The sequence below is a fragment of the Manihot esculenta genome, chromosome 17, assembly GCF_001659605.2.
Source record: "Manihot esculenta cultivar AM560-2 chromosome 17, M.esculenta_v8, whole genome shotgun sequence".
NCBI classification, from domain to species: domain Eukaryota; kingdom Viridiplantae; phylum Streptophyta; class Magnoliopsida; order Malpighiales; family Euphorbiaceae; genus Manihot; species Manihot esculenta.
In genome coordinates, this window is record NC_035177.2 from 32,182,664 (window position 1) to 32,207,836 (window position 25,173).

Genomic DNA, 25,173 nt, shown 5'->3' on the forward strand with positions numbered 1-25,173 from the left:
TCGTCAATCGATGAGTCAATCAAGAATATACTCTGCACTCCTATCTCATTGATTGATGTAGTAAAAGTCTATAACTATATTTAGTGCTTTAGATGCCAAATGTTGTCATATTAACTCATGCACCCATGCGCCTCAACGTTACACAAGAGCTATTTGTTTGACAATATAACTATCGAACAATCTCTTTGTTCGAGAGTTACACCGTTTAACATACTTTTTCGACAGCTTAAAAAAGATTTTTGACTTATTAAGATTTTGAAAATATTTTTTAAATATACGTGATTTTTAAAAAAAATTTAAAATCTTGCATGATTCAAAAAAAAGAAGGAAAACTCCCAAAGCATCACTTGGATGAGCTGATCATCAAGAAATCAACACATAGGCTTTTGAGAGTTTCCCAGCAAAGCAGCCTCAGTTTCTACCTAGAGAACGGTTTCCCAGGTGACTCTATAGGACTCTTCTAGACTATGGCTATAGTTATTCACTTGATTTGATTCGGATCTTTATTATATATGACCCATATGATCGAGAAAATCCATTTTTGGAAAAATGTACAATTAATTAATTCTTACATTCACTGCTCAAAAATCACCATCATATCCGTCCAGTGCAGGTAATATCAATTGAGTGCAGACTTATAAGTACGTGGTTATACATACATATAACTTGGTTTTTGAAATTTTGGAAAAAAAAAAAAAGATATTGAGAATATCGCAGCGCCCACTTCCTTTGAAAAACGTAATCCAAATAATTGATCAAGAGGCTGCAAAACACCAATGAATATTCCTGACTATTTTCAAGTCAAAAAATGTGGCCATCAATGTGACATCATAGAGAAATTAGCAGTGAAGCAGTAGGTTTTTTTCTTTTCTTTTCTTTTTTTCCCTAGAAAAGTCTATAAATAGCCATGCATCCATGCAAGATTATATATCCCCTCTTAACTAGCTTTACTTAAGTACTAAACACAGAATCCAAGCAAAACCACGATGAAAGTTGCTAATTTCCTCGTAGCTCTCGCTGTCTTGGCTTTGGCTTCCTCCTTTGCCACTGCCTATGACCCCAGCCCACTCCAAGACTTCTGCGTAGCAACTAATGCCTCTAAATCTGCTGGTATGTATTTCGACTTCCTTTCTTTTTTTTCTCTTTTGAAGTTATCAATAATATTCTCTAATTGAAAACTACATTTCTTTTATGCAGTGTTCCTGAATGGAAAGTTCTGCAAGGATCCAACGCGTGTTACAGCGGATGATTTCTTCTTTTCTGGGCTTAACGTAGCTGGAGACACCTCAAACCAGCTTGGAGTGCATATCAATATCATAGATGCCGATGTGATCCCAGGACTTAACACTAATGGGATTACATTAGTTCGAATTGATTATGCAGCAAATGGTGGCCTAAATCCACCACACAATCACCCTCGAGCTGCAGAGATCCTCACAGTCTTGAAAGGAACAGTTTATGCAGGTTTTGTCACTTCTAATCCTGACCATCGTCTTTTCGCCAAAGTTTTAAAGCCAGGAGATGTGTTTCTGTTTCCATTTGGGCTGATTCACTTCCAGTTGAATATTGGAAAAACCCCAGCAGTTGCTTTGGCTGCATTAACTAGCCAAAACCCAGGAGTGAATACAATAGCAAATGCAGTTTTTGGATCTGATCCACCCATTAACCCCAATGTTCTGACCAAGGCATTCCATCTGGACAAAGATCTGGTGAGCAAGCTTCAAAAAGAACAATGGGTGGATCCATCAGAAAGCGATAGCTACAATTAGTTGATGTGTGCGCGTGTGTTTGTGGCTGTTAATTTCCTCATTTTACCATCTTATTCTATAGAATGGTAACAAAATAAAGAGAATGTGTTTCTGCCGCTAGCCGGCGATGTTGATTCATCATTTTGATATTCATTATTGTGATATTCTCCTCAAAGTTGCACCATTTCAAGTCTGTTTGTTTTCCTCATTTAATAAGAGAAATGTGTTTGTTTTATGAAAGAGATTCAAAATATGAACATATAATTTTAATTTCGTACAATCCCATTTTATATAAGTTTAAAATTGTCACTTCTTCTTATCCAACTAATAATCTTTTATAAAATCAATCCAATATAATATAATAATAGACTCCAACTATGACTTGAATTTGAGATTCAAGACTACCAAGTTGAAACTCACTATATTAGTCTAATTATACCACTCATAGCTACCGTCCAAAGCAAAAGGTATTTTTAAATTCATGATGAATATTGAAAAGTTTACTTAAGCTCTCATTAATTTTTTTTTAATCTAACGAATCCCTCAAGTAAATAGATTTAAATAATTATACTATAAATCGATTAAAATGAAATCAAATTAAACAGGAAAAAAGTAATGTGACTTACACATGATCAATGACCCCTCTCTCTCTCATTTGTGAATAGGATGATCTAATATGAACTCCATTTTCTCATATGCTCAAGAGAAGCAAAGTTGTAAGTAATGGCTCATCTTCTTCTTCAAGTCATCTATCCATACTTGAATTTCAGACTCAATTCATTAATAAAAATAATAACTTTAGTTCATTCCCATATGAACTTATCCTTACCAACTATGTGATATGAGTTCTCTTCCCACTAGAACTCGTATGAAAACTCTGCAAATAACCTCACTAATTTTATAAATAAAAAAAATTAATTTAATTGTTTAAAAGCTCATATTGGGCTCAATCCTTTAATAATCATTTGTAGCTTGATGTCTTCTCTCACATTTTTAGTTTGAAATATGACTCTTCATGCTACTTCATCCATTTCAAAGTTAAAGTTTTAGTTTGAAATAAGACTGTGATTTATTATTATTATTAACTAACACGTGTTTTTTTATTATAAAAGAATAAATGATTTGAATAAGAATAAATTATTAATTAAACAAATAAAATTATAGCAGTTTATAGAATTACCACAGCCAAACAAGAGTATAGTATGTACCATTTGCTGCATGATTTCCCAAACATGTCATACCAAAGCTATTCACTTTCCATTTAAGTTCATCCAATTGCTGAAAAGAGAAGGGAAACTTCTCCACCTCATGAAGCTTTTCTTCATTCCATTCAGTTAATTCAGTAATAATACTGTTCAAAAAATAATTTTTAAAATAATACCTAATATGATGTTTTCTAAAAATATATATACATATATTTTTAAAATAATTAATTTAAAATATAAAATATATCTAAATTAATTTAAAAAATTTCCGGGTCCTAACTCAAACTTAGTCAAATCAAACTGAACATACTCAATTCAATTTGATTTGAATTTCTTTAATTTAATTGGTATAATCTAACTATAAATTTTGATTTTTTTTTTTTTTTTGACCGAACCGATAGCAAAGAGACACATGAAAATTTGGCATAAGCATTCAGCTTTTGGCGGGATGGGAAGAATGCAAATTCCAATTGTCTTTCTTTTTTTTTCTCTTGCTTTTTAAATACATCCGAAGTTTGAAATTGCCCTCTTTAGTATTCAAAAGGTGAAATTATCCAAAAAAAAAAAAATTATAAAAATTATCTGAAATTTGAATGCATTTCGTTGAAGCCTTCGGTTGAGTCTTCAATGAAATTATCAAGTCTTTGGTTCAATATTCAATATACATTTCATATGGTGAAGAATTGTTCAAAGCGGATGCACTAAATTAGTGAATTATATAAAAACACCCACATGAAATATAATTATACGTATTTCGTAGGCTCCTATCACATCTAAAATTTCATAACACCAAGCGCTTTTTCTCTGGTAAACTAGTTTCCTTCTTGCTACCTGTAATCGACTCCTCTCTGTCCCATCCGGGCGGAGGAGAGCCTCTCCCTTCTACTGTCCGAGTAGTGAAGTTTTTTTTTTCACAGTAGATTCAGTGGAGATTTTGAAGGTAACTTTAGGTCTGTTGTTGTTCTTATGTTCTTGTTCCTGCTTTCTCTGTTTTTTTTTTTTTTTTTTTTTTTTTTTTTTTTGGGGGGGGGGGGGGGGGGGGGGGGTGTTTGATTTATATGCAAGTTGTGGAAGGTTTAGTTTCTTATCTGCTAGAAGCCACAAGCATACGGTAGAGAGAGGCAATACTATCCTTTATGGCAGATTATGTTCCTCTTCTCCTCTTTTCCGGAGATCATTTATTTGTGCTTCAGTATAGCTTCGATCTGTGGGTTTCGCTATGAGAGGGTAAATATTTTCATCTTGTTGCTGATCATCTCTGAGACCATATATCCTGTTCTTCGTCTCTATTGGGCGGTTGATTCTTAAAGCGCATTGAGATCGCTGAAGGGCTCCGTCAGCATCCTCTCTTCACATGGCAAACTTGAGACCTCCCCGGTGGTTCCATCCTCACTAAGCGTAGGAGTTTAGGGTTTTAGATGAAATGGATTTTGCACTTCCTTGGGCTTTCTCTATTTGGGCTAGATGTTTAGTTTTTCTTTGAGCCTATTTCATATTTTGGGCTTAAAATCTTTTCCTCCATTAATGATAATCTACCTTCGACAAAAAAAACATAACAAAAACCAACCTGCTCAATTCATGAAAAACTAAATTTTATTTAAAATGACTAATTTTAAAAGAATTTTTTAAAAAATATTTCTAAATTTTATATTTAACAAAACTAATAATGCAAAAATTCAATTGTCTTTGTCAAATTTAATTTTAGATTTAACTGTAAATCTTATTAAAATTATTAAGATTTTACAAAAAATATTTTCATTTAACACTATTTATATCAAAATTACTTGATTAACCCTTTAATAAATCATTTTATTTTTTTATTTTTTATTTTTTATAATTTAAATTTTATTTTTTTATTTAACTGCTCTCTAAAAAATGTAATTTAATTTAATTTAATATTCACTATTAATATTTAATACATTTACAATTAACATTAAGAAATTTATTATTATGTTTAAAATTAATAAAAATGACAAATAAATTAAATTAATTTAAACTTATTAATAATTTATTTAATATAAAAGAGTTTAATTAAATTTTATTACATTTAAATTAATTCTAAATAAATAAATTCTTTTATGAATATTGAATTCAATTTTTTTTTCTTATAAAAAATACATGCCAAAGGACTAAAAAATTTATTTCATTCATTTGATTAAGAAACTATGATTTGAATAGTCCTGCATGTCTAACACAGTATCTGTTATTTGCAAAAGAATTATCCCATTTGTGGGAATTTCCCACAGGAAACAAGCTAAGGTCATGGTTAGACAACTGCAGGTTCCCGAAGCTTTGCCTCTAGATTCTGTGCAACAGCAACAATAAATTCTTCGGTGTTCAAATAAAACTCTCTCGTCACCCTGCATGAATCAGCAATATATCTTTAAATTCTCAACAACTAAACAAATTCAACATAAATGACTCGGAACAAAACATGATTAGAGATGGCATGTTCCGGCTGATTAGCTAACCACCGAACTAATGCACGTGCGAAATTGATCTACTTGCAGAAGTGAAATATAATCAAACAGCACTTCAATAGAATAATTAACTAAAATTTCATATCATCATGCTTAGATTACAGTACCAAACATGCACTAAGAACAAACTAATTCACTTTTACATGGATGGGAAAACCCATTTTGCCTCTGAACTTTTTGCGCTTTGCTATTGTTCCCCTGATTAATTATCCTTCTTATTAAGCTCTTCAACGTTTATTTTCATCATACTCCTACTTTTTTTCAGAGAATTAAACGTATGCACATCATGCACTATTTACAACGCATGAAGAAAGAAATTTGTACTTCAATTATTAATAACTAAAAAGAAAACACAACAAAACCACCAAACCCCTTAGAGGTAAGGTATGGGTTTTTAAAGTACCAAGTATACAGGTGACTTGCATGGGAGCAAGTTTTGGAGGTTTGAAAATCCCAACTTCTCGAACAACGAATTTGGTGGGTTGGAAGGTTGTGATGCCTGACCTTATATTACCTTATTTTAAAAAAGCCCGTAAGCTCCTCCAGAGAGAGTTTTAACCACTATTGAGGAATGGTGTGCCTATTGAATCTTCTATCGAATCTTCCCAATCTCCAACAACGAGCTCAAAGGCGTCCTTCAACCACAAGATAATCTCGTGTATCTCCGGATGTCATACTTCTTTGCTTCATCATCTCAATTTATAAGGATTTGGTTTGGGGATAAAATCAAAGATGGTCTTCGGGTAAATCAAATCCCTACTTTTTCAATCAAATTTCTAATCTACCATGACCAATATCAGAACCTCATCCCTAATCTGCTAAGACAAGTATCTCAAACCCATTCCAAATCTCACATTACCGCAATCGCAACATGGGTTGCAAATCAAGAGGACGACTCACCTTGGAGAAGATATTTGGTCTTCAAATACATGGATTGCACTTTGAACCACTAGACAAAATAATCGGTCTTTAACGACATGGTCTCAAGTGAGCGAGTTTTTAGAGAGAACAAATGAGTTTTTGCAAAGAAGGAAAAGCTGTGTTCTAAAGATTTCTTAAGAAACGTAATCAAAATCAGACACTTCTTTATTTCTCTGTCTATGTGCAGATGATAATGTCAAATATGCTTAAGATGTAACTTCCCTAGCACATAACTTTACTGAAGTTCTTGGTGCATTTTAGTGAAATGATGGTGGTACACATTTTAGGACAGCAATTCTTTTGCTTTTGGATTTGCTGTTATCAAATGCCTTTCTAATAAGAAGCGAAGCCAAAAGCTTGTGTTAAAAAGACCAAGTATAAAGGGTGTATAAAGTCAAAGCCAAAGTAACTAATTGATTAGTTTTAACCTTTCAACATTAGTTGGTCCAAGTCCAAAAAAACCCAAATTTCAGTGTTGCTGTTGCACTTAAGTTTCAGGTATGTTTGAATGTTTGATCCCAGTTTGGTTTCAGGTAGAGTTCATACTTCAAGTGCCAACCAGATGTCCAATTCCAATTGCCACTAGAGAACTGCGAAAAATCCTACATCTAATAAAACACAGTATAAAGGGTATATCAGGTGAAAAACCAATTAACTCATTTATTAATTCTCACCTTTTAACAATGCATGGTCCAAGCCCAAGATCAAAACTCAAATTTCATATGCATAGATTCTAACTCCAGCCTAATTATTCAAAATTCTAATACCTCGAAATGCCAAACTCTTTCAAATTGGTTGAAAAGGCTTGTTGTTGAGAGTATTGAGGGATACATAGGAATTTATTGAACTTGCTTCTGTCCTAATCTATTCAAATTAGGATTTTTTTAATGCTTTGATTCCTAATATTTAATTAAAGTCATTAGTTAATTTATTATTATCTTATTAAAATTAAAAAGGGATGTGTTTAAAAATAAATGTTGGACTCCTCGATCAAAAACAATAATTTACAAGGCTCAACAACGAAAACACAAAGTTGAATGGCTTTATTTCCCAACATGAACACACATAAAAGTTTTGGACATCAAGCCCTTGATCTCAAGCTGCAATTATTTGCTAGTGTATCTACTAAGCCAACCTAATTTAGTTTTTCTAAAATAATATATAATGAATTAAAGGGATATAATATAGATATTCCTAAGAAGCATCATAAAAATTATTCAAGGAAGCAAAATTCATGTAACGTGGCTCAAATTAAGCAGGGGATGGATACAAGATATCTAGATGATAGTGTCTAATTTCATCTATATGTATTTTCATCACATAAATTATTTATGGGTATCTAGTGATCAATAGATTTCTAGTTGACATATTGGATAATCCCTTTCTCCTACTTACCCTATTACACTAAAATCTTCTCATTCTTGGATCCAACACCTGTAATACCCGGCTAGACTCCGATATCGGAATTCCTACCGTCCGGTGGAATCTCGGATGTCGGAAACCTCTAGAAGAGTAAAATCAAGTTTTCATAAAATGTTTTAATGTATTTTAAGGTTTTAAGTAAGAAAGAAATGGAGTTTTGAATGATAAAGCCCATGGAGGCATTTTCAGGTTCGGCCGCCGAACGTGGGATAATTTAGGGGGGCACGTTAGGCTTCCGAATGTGGCTCATGTTCGGCCGCCGAACATGCATGCGTTTTGGAGTCGCTTTCGGCTTCCGAAGGTGGCCTGGCTAACCACCTATAAAAGGACCCATGGCCGAAAATGGGTGAGCTTTCTCCCCTATTTTCGGCCAACGGTGAGTCCACGCTCTCCCATGGTTGGTTTTAATGATTTTCCTCAAATCTTTCAAGTTTTAACAAATGGTTGCTTGGTTTTTGAAGTTTTAGAAGTTAAGATCAAGTTTTTGGAGCTTGGAGACCCAAGGAGCTAGATCTCTCCCACCTCCTAGTTGGATCGCCTCTCCTCTCGATCTTCAAGAGGTAAGAGTAGATCCTCACCTCTTTTCATGTTTTGATCAAGTTTTATGAAAGTTTATAGGGTAGAAATGCATGTTTAAGTTAGTTGTTTGTTGTTAGGGTAAATGTTGAGTTTATGAGTAATGTATGTTGTTTGAGTTGCTTTTTATGTTTGTGTTGGGGTTTAGGATAGTTTGAGGCCCCTATATGCTTATTTGCTTGTGTATGCATGTTGTAGAATAGCTAAATGCATGTTGGATTGGTTTGGGAGGCAAATGTGCATTGAATGGCTGAGTTCTGCCACTTTGGAAGAACTCAGGTTCGGCAGCCGAAGGGACTTTCGGCCGCCGAACCTGCCTATGGAGGCAAGCTTTCGACTGCCGAACCCCGCCCCCGAAAGTGGACTTTCGGCTCTGGAGGGGAGATTCGGCCGCCGAAGGTGCCGCCGAACATGCATGAGTTTCAGCTCTGGAACCACTTTCGGCCGCCGAAGGTGCCGTCGAAAGTGGCTGAGTTTCGGCTCTGGAGAGACTTTCGGTCGCCGAACCTGCCGCCGAAAGTGCCCTGTTCAGCCTTCCTTTGCATGTTTTCAATGATTGTTTTAAGGTGTTTTAGGGGGTTTTTGGGGAGTATGTTAGAGTCATGTTCATCAATGTTTGGTCCCTCATTTGAGTCCACCTGTGTAGGTTCGGACCCGAGGAACCGAGGACCCCAGCAGTGAGATAGCTGCTTCAGTGTCTTGTCAGAGCTAGCATGAGGTGAGTAGAATGACTCTTTATGTTTCAAAGCAAATAATGAAAGTTTTAGCATGAATCACGCATCATGAATGCCATGAGATATATTAGGTTGTTTGCATTAGAATTCACGAATATGTTGCATTGCACATTATGTTGTTGATGTGGATGAACATTGAGTGATCCATTAGCCCTCATATGGTATGATATGATATGATGATGATACGGTATGGAAGTCCAGGAAGACCCATTCTACGTCCCTGGCACATTGGAATGTTATGATATGTTATGTAAGAGAAAGACCAAGACCCATTCTACGTTCTGGCACTAATGGAAATGAAGAGGGCTATTGGTGACAAGTTCATCATTAAGGTGATTTGTTTGTGATGTGATGCATTTCATGAAAGTATGAACTTTAAATATAATATTTTATTATTCTGCTCACTGGGCTCTAGTAGCTCACCCCATTCCCTTAATCCCCCAGATTTGCAGGTACGGGATAGATCAGGAAGTCATCAAGAGTAAAGTTATGTTTTATGTAATAGCTAGATGTGGATATGAAAAAGACATTGTAATGTAAAGTATAGTAATGTATTGTAATGTAATTATGTATATTGAGGTTTACAGTTGTGCTTGACCCTAGTATGTAAAGTTAATCCCCCTTTCACATGATCTTTTTAATGAAAAGTTTTAATGATGTTTATGTAAACCAAGCTTAATGTATGAGATGTTACCCCATTGGAACATTTGATGAAGGCTCCAGTGTGGGGTTTTATGTTTATGAGTTGTGCATGCACAGGTTGAGCTTGGTAAATGAAAGAATAAGTTTAAAGTTTTATGTATATGTTTGATAATGTATGGGATTTAACAGGTATACAGGATGTATGTTAGGCTTGCTACGGGTCCCTGCGGCCTTATGCCGATCTGGATCCTAGTGCCGGTAGCGGTCCGGTTTCCGGGTCATTATAACACCATTCAAATGTAACCATAAAATTGCATGGAAGTTCCCACTCCAGGAGATAGAAAAAGGTAAATATTCTCTTCCATCCTTACATTTTGGTTTTCAAAGATCTACATAGAGCCCAAAAGCCACATCCTTAAGCTAATTTAACATCCAAAAGTCTCCATATTTATTAAAGGCACAAAGAAATGAGGGCCTAGGTGCAAGTGCATGTTTGAGTGACATGAAATGCATTGAAAATAAAACAAGACATGATCCTAAATAAGATTAAAATGCAAGCACCATTAATAACTATCATAATTATAACAAAAACAATTTTAAGTCCAGCACTAAGCCATTGATATCCAAACAAATATAAATAAAGATCTTTAGAAGTGTAAGCCTAAATCCTACATTCTACTAAATTACTTGTTACTAAATTGCAATAAAACCTAAATCAACTAAAAGGCTACTACCAACTCGTCAATTTCTCCACGTCCGCCCCATTATCGTCATCTTCAAAACTTGCAAAGTTGCCTTCGTCCTCATCCTCAGTACTCTCATCTCTTCTTCCTCATCAAGACCACTCAAACTCTTTTTCATCCTCATCTAAGTACTAGAAGAGTATTGGCCCTCAAATTAAAAAGGTGACACTTTTGCCATTCCCTTAGGCCTAATACTTGGAGTGGATGTAGGTGGAACACTTTTATCTTTTGTTGCTCTAGTACTATAGACATTCTCTTCAAATCAAGTAGCCTTAACAACCACATCCCAAGTTAAATTATCTTGCTCAAACAAAATTTCAACCTCATCATCCAAGAGGAAATTGATTTGGTCATTTCAGTCTTCATTATTCTATTCAGAGAAGAAAATAAAAACTCTTAGCTTTCAACGTTCCATCTGATCTTCAAGTCTGCTGTTTCTATTAATTCTTAGTGTGATTTGGTGTAAACGAGCCAATTTACAAAGCAGATGGAATAATGGAGATTAGATCTTCATAGTATTAAAAGAGAACATGCAAATCAAGCATAAATGAATAGAAGGCGAGGTCTTGCACCACCTAAGGTATGTGCCTGAAGCCAAAGGCATGCCGCTTGAGTGACAGAGCCCACCTCTGGGTGCTGGAGGTGCTAGGCTTTGAGCTTGGAGCCTAAGGCATGCCTTTCGACTATGATTCATTCTCCACATTATTTTGTGCTTTCATTTTCTATCAATTATTCTCTAAAGAACTTGCTAGTTTACCTATCAATCACTAATATGTCCTCCTTAAAGGTCATTGACATGCAATGCAAACAATATCCAACAAAGAAAGGAAAAGAAAGCCACAAATAAGCAATGATGAACAGGTAAAATCAAATCCACTTACTTAGGGCCATGGATCAAAATAGCAAGATCCTTCGTCATTTTTCCTGCTTCTACAGTCTCAATGCATGAAGCCTCCAACTTGTGCACAAAATCAAGCAATTTCTCATTCTTATCCAATTTAGCCCTAGTGGAAGGAAATAAACAAATAATTTTCTTAAGAAAACTGTTGATTGGTTAATGAAAAACATAGTTTAAAAATGATTACGTGAATGTAAAACCCATATGGAGTAATGGAGATACAAAGTAAATCAGTGTTCTAATAATCAAGATTCAATTTTATAGAATCAAATGTTTTTGGCCAGCCAATGCCAAAGGCTACATAAAGGAACAAAGAAACTAAAATTGTGAAGAGTGTATTGGCAATATGAATGACAACAAATAAGAAGCTAAAAAGAAAAAAAAGAAATTTTATTATTCAATTAGAAGCAGTTAAAATACCTATGTTCTAGCCCTCGTGTCCATGCAAATATTGAAGCAATACTATTTGTGCTAGTTTCTTGTCCTTTCTGATGTAACCGGAAATGCCGGGTAACAGTCCCATGAGCCGCCTCAGCCTCAAGCGTCTTTCCATCAGATGATAACTGCACATTTTGCAGTTATTAAAACATGATGTCATCACAAAACAAAATATAAAACCAACAGCAGTCTCGAATAAATACAAACCAGCACAGAGGTCATAAGGCCCAATGAACCAAATCCTGCATATGAAAAACCAGGTTTAGGCAGGCTTCTGAAAAATACTGATTTATTTTACTCGGGTATACCATTACAGTGTGAGTTAATGTTTAATGTCATTCATATTGACAAACAAACAGTACAGATACTATACATTCATTTTGGCACTTAAAATGCCCCTTAATGTAGGTTTAAAGCTAAGCCTCAAAAATTGATTTACAAGAATGTGTCACCTAAGCTAATGAGGATGCTTAAGCACTAGACACATAGTATAACATTTTTCATCCTTTTTTTTTATAAAAAATTAACTTATCATGTAAGTTTCAACTTTTTATCTGAATGCTCTAAAATTTCAACTATATCCGAAATTGTTTTTAATAAATTCCTTAAAAATTTTAAAATTTATATATATAAAAATAATAATGTAAACTAGTTTCTTCATCAATTTACTCAAATTTTAAAATTAACTGATTTATTTTCATATAAATTATCAAACATAAAATTTTATTTCATTATTATTAAAATTTAAAAATTAACACTTAAAAATCATAATCAATTATACATTTTCAAACTTCAACTGCTATAACCTTATCCTATACGAAAAAAGTCATCTAAAATCTTTTATTATATTAGTCAAAATATTATAAAATTCTCAAGTTAACAATTTGATTCATGATAAAACTCCATTAATCATATTATATATATTTTTTAAATAATTCAGTTTTAAATAAAATTTCGATTGTATTAGAAAAAAAGTGAATTATTTTAACATCTCTTAAGTTCTACACTATTTTTTTAAATTTTATAAAAAAAAAAAAAATTGTTTAGATATGTAAATAATTATTTACTGAAAATTTATTTTAAAATTTAAGTATTTATTTTCAAAAGTATTTCCTATATATAAAAGTAAGAATTTCAATAATGATATTTTAAGGATTACCACATGGCATTTTTTACAGTTTTAATTTCTTTTTTTTATTGGTAAACAAGAACTTATTAAAAAAATATAAAATCACTTATTAATCAATTTTCAATTTTTAAAAAATTTATTAATTATCATAAAAAATTAAAAATTAATGCTTAAAATAAATTATAATTTAATAAGAATTTTATTATTAATAAAACTTTACTCCCTCTGTCCCATCATTTTTGTTCACTTTACTTTTTCTTAATATTTTTATTCACTTTACTTTTTCATACATATTAAGAAAGACATTTTTTTTTATTAACTTTCCATACTTATATTAAAGACATTAAATTTTATTAAATACTAAGAAATATTCTTAATACTCATTTAGAAAAATAACATTTAATGAGAGGCTGTATTAAAAATAAGATAAAAAAGAAAGATAATAATTTTAGAACAACAAAAAAAAGAAATATGAACAAAAATTATGGAACGGAGGGAATAATATATTATTCAAAAAATTTTTAAAAAATATTTATTAATATAATCACAACAACCAAAATTAAAATATATGACAACAATTACATCACCTTGAGCAAGTAAATCACTTTGGACATCTCCATCATAATTTTTGCAAGCCCAAACATAACCTCCTTCACTTTTCAATGCATAAGCAACCATATCATCAATCAGCCGATGCTCATACCTGAAAATCAGAAGAATTTCATCAACCAATTTGACCATATGAAACCACTGAAATGTTAGCCATACCATATAGAATGTTCTTCAAACTTCTGCTTCCAACTCTCTTCATATACCTCCTGGAATATGTCCTTAAACCTGTGAAGACACTAGGAATGAATATTATTGTGCATCCCTTCTCACATTTAACAATAATTAGGTATCAAGGCATGTGGTACAAGAAGTTTATTGCAACAATAAGAAATTACCTCCCATCATATTTCTTCAGAATTGTGTTTTTGGTGCTCAAATAAAGAGGCCACTTTTTTGCAAAAGCCAATGACATAGACGACTCAGCAAAAGCTCGAATAGACTGAACAATGAACACAAAGATTACGCAACTTACACATCCCAATGCAGATTTTCAAGAAATATCCATGTATTAACACAAACCTGATCAACATTATACATAGCAAGTGCTACACCTGGGCCCTTAAAATCATAAACATCAAGCTCCACAGGGGTATTGCCATCCTCTGGAACTGCACAATAAGAAGAGAAAGTTGTAAGCACAAGTAAACCTTGGAGGAAATAAGCTTTCTCAGCTTGAAGATAGAAATATTTAAAGCTCACCAAAAATCATTTTAAGCTTTCCTGGCCCTTCAATGACTGTATCTGTGGCACGGTATTGGTCACCAAAGGCATGTCTGCCAATGCATATGGGTTTCTTCCAACCTGCAGACCTGTTTATAAGTATTGAATAGCGCTTGAAATCACTTGAAAGGCACAGAACCTTACAGTAGGAACTGAATATTACCAGGAACAATTCTTGGAATGTTCTGGCAGAGAATTGGTTCACGAAAAACAGTGCCTACAGAATTAAGAAACCCTTCCATTATATGTATTCAAATAATAATAATTATAATAATAACAACAACAACAGCAACAAAAAAAAGAAAATTCCTAAATAAACTGATTAATACCAGCAGAAACAGTAAAACTTTCACATTCTAGCATCCGAACAAAAGTTGAGCAGAAGGACAAATTATAGAAGAGATGCCAGCTTCAACAGATACAAATGCACGAAGTGATACACAAAGTTCGAGAATAAAATTATCATTTGGCAACTTCAATATTCTCTGTCTCAATTTATTGTAATTACTGGGAGAGGGAAAAAAAGGCTCCTAGACTAATAGTCATTGTTTTAAATAACGGCCGATACGTGTAATGGGTTTTGGAAGGGTCGTTACCCGTTACCCCGTTATACAACGCCCCACCTGATTTGCAGGCGTAACGGCTGTTATGTAGTGATAACAGCCATTACCATTAATTAAAATTCTTTTATATCCTTCCTCTTCTGCCTCCTATTCTCATTTTCATTAATTTCTACACTTTTCAGCAATTTCAAAGGATATATTTTTTAAGTTTTCTCTTCTTTTTCTCTTTCAAATTTCAACCTTCCTAAATATTTCTCGTATAAGTTTAGATCCATCATAAACTACTCTATTTCCAAGCTTATTTCTTCTAAAAAGTTAATTAAATCTTATCTATTTTAGTTTTTAATTCTTCTAAAAACTACTATAATACTCCAACTTGAGGGGGAGTGTTAGAGCATGAACATAATCTGTACATAATTAAAGGAGATTATATAATCATAGGCTAATTGATTGATAGAGAATTCTTAAGAGTTGCCTTAATAATGCTTTGTAATCTGTATATATACACACTTATTTCAATACGAAAAACACACTGAAATTGCCCAAATTCATTGTCCTGTTACATGAATTAAAGTTGTACTTTGAGCTATTAGTTTACTCGGTCTATAAAGATTATATTGATTTTTCTTATTTTAAACTATATGATGTTTAACTTAAGTTAAATAATCTATATTTTATGTATTTATATTTATTATGCATTTATATATATTACTCTGAATTAAATCTAATCAATATTATTTCATTTATGAACTTTGCAAATTATTTTGAAAAATTTGCGTAGCGCCAAACCGTTACCGTTACGTTACAGCTGTTACAGGCTTGTTTCTATTACCTGCGACCGCGAAGGCGAATGCAACCGCGATTGCGATTGCAATTTAAAGCCATGCTAATAGTACAGTTACTGAAGGTTGTTAAGAATCAGGAAAATCAACAATTTTCCAAGACAGTAACCTAGGAAGAATAAGAAGAAGAAACATTAAGATAATCTGAATCTTTGCACAAATTTTTCAGATGGTTGTTTAATTAACTGTTCAAATAAATCAAATCCACTTAGAGCAAACCACCCCAGAGTTATTAATTGATACTTCCTTTTGTTCACTATTTACATACACCCTGTTTAATGTAGATATGATATACAGTCAAAGGCATTACTAAATGTAAAACAAGAAGTTCAGAAGTAGAAAATATGAGCAAGAGTGATCTGGTGATCCAAAATGTTAGTAATAATTCACGTGATGAAAACATTAACTTATAGTAGCCTCCACAGCATGGAATGTTTATGCTAAAATATTGTTACATATCTGACCATAATAAGAATTAAAAAAAGAAAATCAAAGGGGCAAAGATTTATCTTAAGATGAGAAGAGCATCTATCAATAACCAACCATTTAAGATGTTTCTGATTGTGCCATTTGGACTCCTCCACATAGATTTCAGGCCAAATTCTTTAACTCTGGTCTCATCTGCAGATATCAGCATAAAACAAAATCATGACTTTCATGTATTAAATTCCCCAACAAAAAAAACTATATCATGCAGCAAAAGAATCCATTTTGACAAGTATAACATGGAGTAAATGAACAAGTGCATAAACTACAACAAGACCAGCTGGTGCCCACAATTAACAATTAGAATTTTTTATAATCACAAAAAATGGCAAAAAAGAGGAAGATTGGAACAGGAACGAGAATAACTTACCAGGAGTTATAGTAGCACATTTTACAGCAACATTGTATCTGCAGAACAGATTAAATTAGAATGAAAACATAAGCATATTCAGCATGTCTTTAAGCATCAATGCATGATCAAAGAACCTAGCAGACACAATTCTCTCTTTCTTAATTAAAATCCTAATTCCTTTTTCCTCTCTTCCTCTAATTCTGCAAGCCCCAGATAACACTAGCATCCCTCAATGTGAAAAGCACACATTGTATCAGAGTAAAGACTAAGCACTACAACAAAGAACAAAAATCTTTCATGTGCCTCTCTATCTAAAACCTAACTAATGCAAAAGCTCTCCCCAGCATTCAACTTCAATAACTAGGTCGTGACATCCTATCCATCAATCATCTCCCAAACTCTTTATATCCATCCTTGCAAATGTTTACATGGTGATGTAAATATAGAACAGAGCTCTAAAATCATTGCTCCCAATTAAAACCACTATTCAGGTCTTTATAGAACACACTTTTAAACCTTCTGTATTTATTAGCATCATCAATTGTCTTAAGCAACAATCAATATGGTATAAAATCTGTACCACCTATTCAAGATGGCAATCTAGGTGCTCAACTTACATTTCAAGATGGGACAACCACTACTCAATTACTTACCTATAGCGTGCACATGTTATTCACAGCATAAAGTTACTTACACAGCAAAGAGTTACCTACAATAAATAGAATCGGAAAACCTACAAATTAATGAAACATAAATAGGGCTTACTTAAGAGTGGCCTCAGCACTTTCTACAGTAACCTTGTCATCAGTAGCATCACGATTCAATATCCCCAAATCAAAATACTTAACATCCAAATCAAGATAAGGATATATAAGCTGCAATCAGCAAACAAAGCTCCCACGTAAAACTTATGAATATAACTTCACCAAAAAGTATAAGACTAAATGTTGGTATGACCACAATTCGCATTAACAAGAGGAGAAGTAAGAAAAATACTGATGATAACACAAATGCTTGTACCTTATCTTTTATCATTTTCCAAATGATCCTCGTCATTTCATCACCTAATCATCAATATATCACATCTTCTTTAGTAAGAATTAAAGGAACCTGAACCCTACTAATTCCTTGAGAAACGAATAAAACAAAGAGCAAATAAACAATAAAACTAAAACTCCCTTTGCCTCTCATTTCTCTCCATTTAAACATCAACAAACCAGAGCAATTCGACCACTATTAAAAACAGATGATAGGGTTTTAGGGAGGTTTACCATCCATTTCAACAATTGGATTTTGAACTTTAACTCGATCAAATCCACTCGAAGAAGCAAAACATCGAAGAGAAACGGAGCGGGAAAAGTGGGAAGAGAAAGCAACACGACTCCTAAGAGCTCCTCCATTGAAGAGCTTAGAAGAGGTAGTAGAGAACGAGTAAGTAGATGATTTAAGGGCTACCGATGATTTGGAAGAGGAGAGCATCGTAGCGCCCGGCATGAATGTCAATCGGATTCTAGCGAGCGTTAGCATTAGATTTTAGAGTGAAGTTTTGCGTTTTGATGGCGGATCTATCGTGGGGGTCCAGCTCTGGCTTCGGGTTCTCGCTCGCGTTCGTTTTGGAACGGAAAAACGGCCTTTTCTAATTTACGTATAGTGGGACCGCTGTAGAGGCGTTTCGGATTGAACCGGTCGAGCTCATCAGGGGTGATATTGTCGGTTCAATTAATAAGAGAAATTCTTCTTTATCTTCGGTCCGTATCAATAAAAGAATTATCCACAATGCTATAATAGGCTCGTATAAAAAAAATAATTTATAATACGATAACCGCTGGATTGAACTGCTGGATTTCTTTACTCCCGTATAAGGTCAAGCCTATAATGACATCTCATCATCTGAAGGCTTTTAAGCCTTCTGAATGAATCAGGCCCGGCTCACTCATCTTCTAGACTGGACTCCCCCTTTTACTCTCCCAATCAGGCCGGCCCAACTCTTCCGGCCCTGAGATCAGGCCTCCCTTGGATTCCAGTCCTACTCTCATCTTTCAGCCCGGTCCGGAGGAGGAAAGGCAACCAGCCCATTCGCCTAGCGGGTCCATCCGCATGCGTGACAGGAGAGAATTAAATGACCGTTACACATGGAGCAGATATCTGATATTTTCGTACGTCCGTATCCGTGCAGCAGAGACAGATGGTCTAATAGCAGTAAGACCGTTACACATTACTGACAGACGAAGAAAAAAAATAAAAAGAGAGGGGCGTTATCCTCTCAAACTAAACTTTGAGAACCCTTATAAAACTCTATTTTCTGGATCTCAGATCATCATAATAGTTTTAAACTGTTTATTGAGTGTGGTTTAATTTGTATTAAAATAATATTTAATTATGTAATTTCCATATAGTATTTTGAATATTATTCTTATTTGTTAAAGTGTGATACTGTGAAGGATTTTGGATCATAAAGGATTTCATATTCAAAAATAAAAAACCAATGAAATTGTAGAATGTTTTTTTATATTTTTTCTTATAAAATAATTCGTATTTCTCTTTTTAGGTTGAATAGGGATAGAAAGACTTTTTCGGGCTTTTTGTCAATTTAGGGGTGGTAGGTTTTTAATTTGCAGATTTGGGGTTAGAGTAAAAATATTTACGGATTTAGGGTTGGAGTGCCAGGTGGCAGCAAAAGTAGTTGTTTGACGCCCTGACGCCACTCTAAATGGCGTCAGGCTATTATTTGTTTTTTTTTTTTTAATTTTTAAGAATGGCCTCGCGCTCCTCACAATGGTTTAAGAATGGCCTCGCGCTCCTCACAATGGTGCCAGGCCATAATTTTTTTATTTTTTAAATTATTAAAATATTATAATTATATTAATATATTATTTTTATATTATATTAATTTAATAATTATATTTTTTTATTATAATAAATTTTTTATAATATATTTTATTAATTTAAATATATTTTTATAATAATATTATAATTAAATATTATAAATTATAAATTTATTTATAAGAATACTGAATTAAATAATTAATAAAAAAATTAATTAATTAATATAAATATTTAAAATTATAAAAATTAAATTTATTTTTATTGAATTACTGTTATACAGTCATATATAATCACAAAATAATATTAATTTTATGATAATGTATATAATTAAAGAATAATATTAATTTTATGATAATGTACATAATCAAATCACTTTACTGAATTAATTACTTAATTTTTTTTTCTCTTTGATAAATTATAAACAATACACATAAAATATTTAAAATTATTATATTATCTTGCTATTAAATATTATATGAGAATACTGAATTATTTATAATTTATCAAAGAGAAATAAATTAATTAATTAATTTGATTGCAAAATAAATTAATTAACAGCATAATTTTATTTTATAATTTTAAATATTAATATATTTTATATATTAATATTTAATATATTTATTATTAATATTTAAATTAAAAATATTAATAACCTATAGTATTATAAAATTAATATTATTCTTTAATTATGTACATTGTCATAAAATTAATATTATTCTATAATTATATATGACTATATAATAGCAATTCAATAAAAATAAATTTAATTTTTATAATTTTAAATATTCATATTAATTAATTAATTTTTTTTATTAATTATTTAATTCAGTATTCTTATAAATAAATTTATAATTAATATTATTTAATTATAATATTATTATAAAAATATATTTAAATTAATAAAATATATTATAAAAAATTATTATAATAAAAAAATATAATATAAATATAATTATTAAATTAATATAATATAAAAATAATATATTAATATAATTATAATATTTTAATAATTTAAAAAATAAAAAAATTATGGCATGGTGCCATTGTGAGGAGCGCCAGACCATTCTTAAAAATTAAAAAAAAAAAAATAATGGCCTGGCACCATTTAGAGTGGCGCCATGCCATTTTTTTTCAAAAAAAAAATTAAATAATAGTCTGGCGCCATTTAGAGTAGCGCCAGGATCTGGCGCCTGTTTGACAGGCGCCAGACAACTATTTTTGGTGCCACCTGACACTCCAACCCCAAATCCATAAATAGTTTTACTTTAACTCCAAATCCGCAAATTAAAAACCTACCAACCCTAAATTGACAAAAAGCCCGACTTTTTCACCTTTGATCAAAAACTATATTTTTTATCAATAAATTATTTTGAGTCCACTAAATCTCATAAATCAAAAAAATATTTTTTTTTGAAAAGTATTTATTGTGAAAAAAGGCTTAGTGTTTGATATTTGAACTCAATTTCATATTGAATCTTCAAAATTTGAGATAGTTCAAGCTAACTCAGCACATGCAATGTATGCAATTCCATAAATTGTGCTTCTCGCTCTATTCTTCTTTCTCTTCATCGCACATAAACTCAGACATCATAAATTTCGCTATTCCTCTCTCTAATCATTGTTTCTTTATTTTCTGATTTTTTTTAAAAACAACAAAATAGCTTTTTTAAAGGCGTCTCATGATTGCATTCTTTGTTGAAGCTTTGTGATGGTGTTTGCTTTCACATTTTAAAGTTGCATATGGTGCATTAAGAGTCTAGATTATTTTAAAAATTATAAAATAGGGTCAATCTTCATTTATGTATAAAGCAGACAAAGCAAAAACGTAATCATAACAGGAATTTTCAGTTTCAAACCTAAATAATAAAAAAGCAGCAGGTGACGTCTAATATTACACAATAATAATTTAAAATAATTTATAAATCATCATTATAAAATAGGGTCACATAATAAAAATTTAATAAATTGATATGCAGTTTCATCTACCGTAGTACTAAATTTTTTATCAAATTTCATCCTCTCTTAAATATATTGAGTCTTCGTATAATATTACTATCATCTCATATTTTTTTTTTACAAAATTGACGAATTGTAGTGTAATTCTATTTTAACAACATAAAAAATTAGAGTCTTAATTTAATAAACTACAAGTCATTTTCATAACATAAAAAATTAATTTATTTCCATAAGTAAGTTTTAAAAATAAAATTTAATAATAAAAATTAATTTGATTGAACTTTTATAAAAAAAAATAATGAAAATTAATGCTAATAATGATGACCCTGCATAAATTCTTGTTAGAAAAGAAGTCAAAGATGTTGACTACAAGAATTCCTCAATGCTCTCTCTCCTCACCCTTAAGTTGTGCATAGGAGTGTAATCGAGTCGAGTCGAGCCGAATTTTGTAAAACTCAAGCTCGTTTATTAAAAAAGTTTGAAAGTTCGAGTTCGAGCTCGAGTTCGACTCGAACTCTAATATTTGATTCGAACTCGACTCGAGAATTAAATATTATAATCGAGCTCGATTCGAGCTCGACTCGTGAAAGACTCGTTCGATTTAATAACGAGCCTAATTCGAGCTCGAGCTCGAAAAACTCAATTAAAAAGGTCGTTAATAAAACTCGAGCTCGAACTCGGAAAGCTCGATTAAGAAACTCGTTAAAAAAACTCGAGACCGAGCTCAAAATTAAAAAGTTTGGTTTGAACTCAAATTCAGACTCGAGCTCGAATTAATAATTACATTTTAATCAGTTTTTAATCATCATTAATTTAAATAATATAAAAAAAAGAGAGTGTACATAAAAAAATTACGTGACACAATTTATAACTAAAATAACACAAATAAATATAAATTCAACAACATAATAAAATTAGATTACACACAAAGTTTAATATCAAACGAATAAAGTTGATTCCAACTTCCAACAGTTGAAACAAGCTAATATAATTTAATTATCTTCATAATCATCTTCATGCTTGTTCAATTAGTTAACTTGAATTTCAACTTCAACATCCATATAACCTTAATTAATTATTATTAATATACTTTGATAATTATTATCATTTTTTATATTGTATGCTTAATTATATACAAAAAATTTTTTATAATTATACTTTAATTTTAAAATGTATATAATTTTTACAACTCAATTTATCATGTAGTACTATAATTTTAAAGAATACTTATTATAATAATTAATATTAATTATTTGTGATTATACATTAATTTTATGGAATCTTATTATAATAATTATATACAAAAGATTTTTATAATTTAATTTTAAAGAATATTAATTATAATAATTAATCTTAATTATTTGTAATTTTCAATACTATAATTTTCAAGTATTTATAATAGTTTAAATTTTATAACTTTATAGTTATTTTTATTTTTTTAATAATATATGAACTTGTTCATAAATTTATTTAATGAATTGGTTCACCAATTTATTTAAACAATATTATTCACGAGCCTATTTAACGAGTCTGCTCGCGAGCCTTCTCAACGAGTCAGCTCTCGAGCCTTCTCAACGAGTCAGCTCGCGAGCCTAAAAACGAGTCAGCTCGTGAGTCTTAACGAGCCGAATACTATGGAGCTCAAGTTCAGCTTGTTTAAGTGACGAGTCTCAAAATTGAGCTCGAGTTTTACTCGTTTAAAAAACGAGCCGAACTCGGTCGAGATTTTATCAAGTCGAGTCTCAAGTAGCTCACGAATAGCTTGGCTCATTTACAGCCCTAGTTGTCCATGGTTTTTAAAAGTTTCAAATTGAATTGAAAAATAAAATTTTAATAATAATAATATTATAAAATTATATTATATTAAATTAATTTATTTAATTATTTAGATATAATTTTAGTTCCTTATAAAGAATCATATCTAACCCGTATCAAATTAGAATGAAAAATCAATTATATATATAAAAATATATATATATATATATATATATATATATATATATATATATATATATATATATAATACTTTTAATGATATTATGATTCTATAGTTATAAAAAATATGTTTTATATTTTATATAATTTTAATATAATTTTAAAAATTATATTATTAAAAATATATGATTTTATTTAAAGAATTTAAATCTTAATTTTATAATTTATTAAATAATATATAGTAAAAATTATAAATATGTCAAAATATAAATAAAATAATTACTTTTAAATTAATTGAGATTTAATTTAATAAAAATTTAATTTTTTATATTATATATATATAATTTCTTTGATTATTTTTATATTTAATATTATTTAACTATTTTTATAAATTAAATTATTTATATAATTTAAATATAACTCTATCTCTTATAACTATTAAATAATTATTAACAGCATTATAAAATAAACATATATCTATTTCAAAAAAATAAATAAATAAACATATATTCTAATTATTTATTAAAGATTTATAACAAATATAATTTAAATAATATTTTTGTTAATTATAATCTATTTTACCTGAATAAATTATATATATGTATATTTATTATTTCAGTCATAAATATATTAATTACTTTATAATTTTTAATTATATGTGTAAATGATATATTAGTAATATAATATATTTTTATATATTAATTACACATAATACATTTTAATTAAAATTATATAATTAATACTATAATATTTTTATTAAAAAACTGTATATAATATATATTAAGATCAATATTATTATTGTTTAAATGGTAGGATTATTATTTTAATGTTAATTCTTTATTATTTCAAAATAAATGTAAAAACATTAAAATTTTATAAAAATTTAAATTAAAACTAAAGTTAAAAAAAATCAAAATTAGAATCAAAATTATATCAAAATTATTTATAATTATATCAAAATTTAATTTTAAATATAAAATTATAAAATTAAAAAATCAAACACTTAATTTTAATTTTAATTTTTTGCCAGAACTATATTAAAATTAAAATCTCATATAGCCTTATTAATTGTGATATTCGAGGAAGCCACGCTTTTTTTTAAAGAATAAAAAGTTTGATTTGATTAATTTTATTAAATTAATTTAAATTAAATATGTTTCATTATTTTAATAAAAAATAAATACTTATTAATTCCTTTTTAATTCTGATTTATATTTTTAACTCATTGTTAGTTTTTCTTTCTGGGCTAATTTAATTTAGTAATTGCAATCACATCATCTACTTTGTAAATCCAGTTTTCACTTTTAACCTCTTATTAGAATTTTTTTTAAAAAAAAAATTATTTTCATATTTTTTAAAATGGAGGTGAATAAATATTTTCTGAAATTTTAAAATTAAAATTTATTGCCTGCTATTTTGATGTAGATAAATTGAATGTCACTTTAAAAAAAAGTAACTTTTTATTCTAATAAAATTAAAATATAAATATTAAACTATTTATTTTTAAAAAATCAATAAAGTAAATATTAATTTTCAAGTAATCAATAATTAAAAATATTTATATTTAGAATATTTTGATGATTATTTTAAAAATAATTAATAAAAAATTAAATAAAAAGACTTATAATCTAACGAAATTAAAACGAAACAAAAACATTACATTTAAAAAATAATAAAATTTATATTTATAAATTTAGTCTCACAATAAATATATTAAATTAAATCTTGAAAGATTTTAAATTGATTTCTCAATTTTCTAACTCCTTATAACAATACTTGCATTTTAATTTTAACATATATAGAGATAAAAGTATTTTCCTTTTTTAACGGCGGATATAGGGACCGCTGACGCGGATAAAAAATCACCGACATGTGATAAAAACGCGGGGGCATGAAAGTCAAAAAAAGTAGGCCCACCACCGCACGGACAACACGGTGCACTGCA

At 30.3% G+C, this 25,173-nt stretch overlaps 2 protein-coding genes across 2 annotated transcripts; one reads left to right on the top strand and one right to left on the bottom strand.

Moving 5' to 3' along the window:
- Positions 1 to 941: 941 nt before the first annotated feature.
- LOC110605047 (germin-like protein subfamily 1 member 16) lies at positions 942 to 1,886 on the top strand. Its single transcript, XM_021743345.2, has 2 exons — positions 942 to 1,110; positions 1,198 to 1,886. The coding sequence occupies exons 1-2, from the start codon at positions 987 to 989 to the stop codon at positions 1,767 to 1,769; spliced, it is 696 nt and encodes a 231-aa protein (XP_021599037.1). The 5' UTR covers positions 942 to 986; the 3' UTR covers positions 1,770 to 1,886.
- Positions 1,887 to 5,080: 3,194 nt separating this feature from the next.
- LOC110604399 (isocitrate dehydrogenase [NADP], chloroplastic/mitochondrial) lies at positions 5,081 to 18,144 on the bottom strand. The gene is made up of 15 exons (XM_021742551.2): positions 17,783 to 18,144; positions 17,532 to 17,575; positions 17,277 to 17,386; positions 16,530 to 16,567; positions 16,217 to 16,294; positions 14,432 to 14,485; positions 14,248 to 14,349; positions 14,068 to 14,156; positions 13,884 to 13,987; positions 13,705 to 13,773; positions 13,524 to 13,639; positions 12,015 to 12,049; positions 11,790 to 11,932; positions 11,353 to 11,475; positions 5,081 to 5,313 (listed from the first exon to the last, which is right to left on the bottom strand). The coding sequence occupies exons 1-15, from the start codon at positions 18,036 to 18,038 to the stop codon at positions 5,220 to 5,222; spliced, it is 1,455 nt and encodes a 484-aa protein (XP_021598243.1). The 5' UTR covers positions 18,039 to 18,144; the 3' UTR covers positions 5,081 to 5,219.
- Positions 18,145 to 25,173: the final 7,029 nt, after the last annotated feature.

Excerpts from the sequence above, each read along its gene's own strand:
- LOC110605047 (XM_021743345.2), top strand. The coding sequence starts at position 987 with ATGAAAGTTGCTAATTTCCTCGTAGCTCTCGCTGTCTTGGCTTTGGCT. Across the intron at positions 1,111-1,197 it reads TAATGCCTCTAAATCTGCTG|TGTTCCTGAATGGAAAGTTC; the intron begins GTATGTATTTCG and ends TCTTTTATGCAG.
- LOC110604399 (XM_021742551.2), bottom strand. The coding sequence starts at position 18,038 with ATGCTAACGCTCGCTAGAATCCGATTGACATTCATGCCGGGCGCTACG. Across the intron at positions 13,774-13,883 it reads CTGAAGAAATATGATGGGAG|GTTTAAGGACATATTCCAGG; the intron begins GTAATTTCTTAT and ends GTGTCTTCACAG. Across the intron at positions 13,640-13,704 it reads TTTGAAGAACATTCTATATG|GTATGAGCATCGGCTGATTG; the intron begins GTATGGCTAACA and ends TCTGATTTTCAG.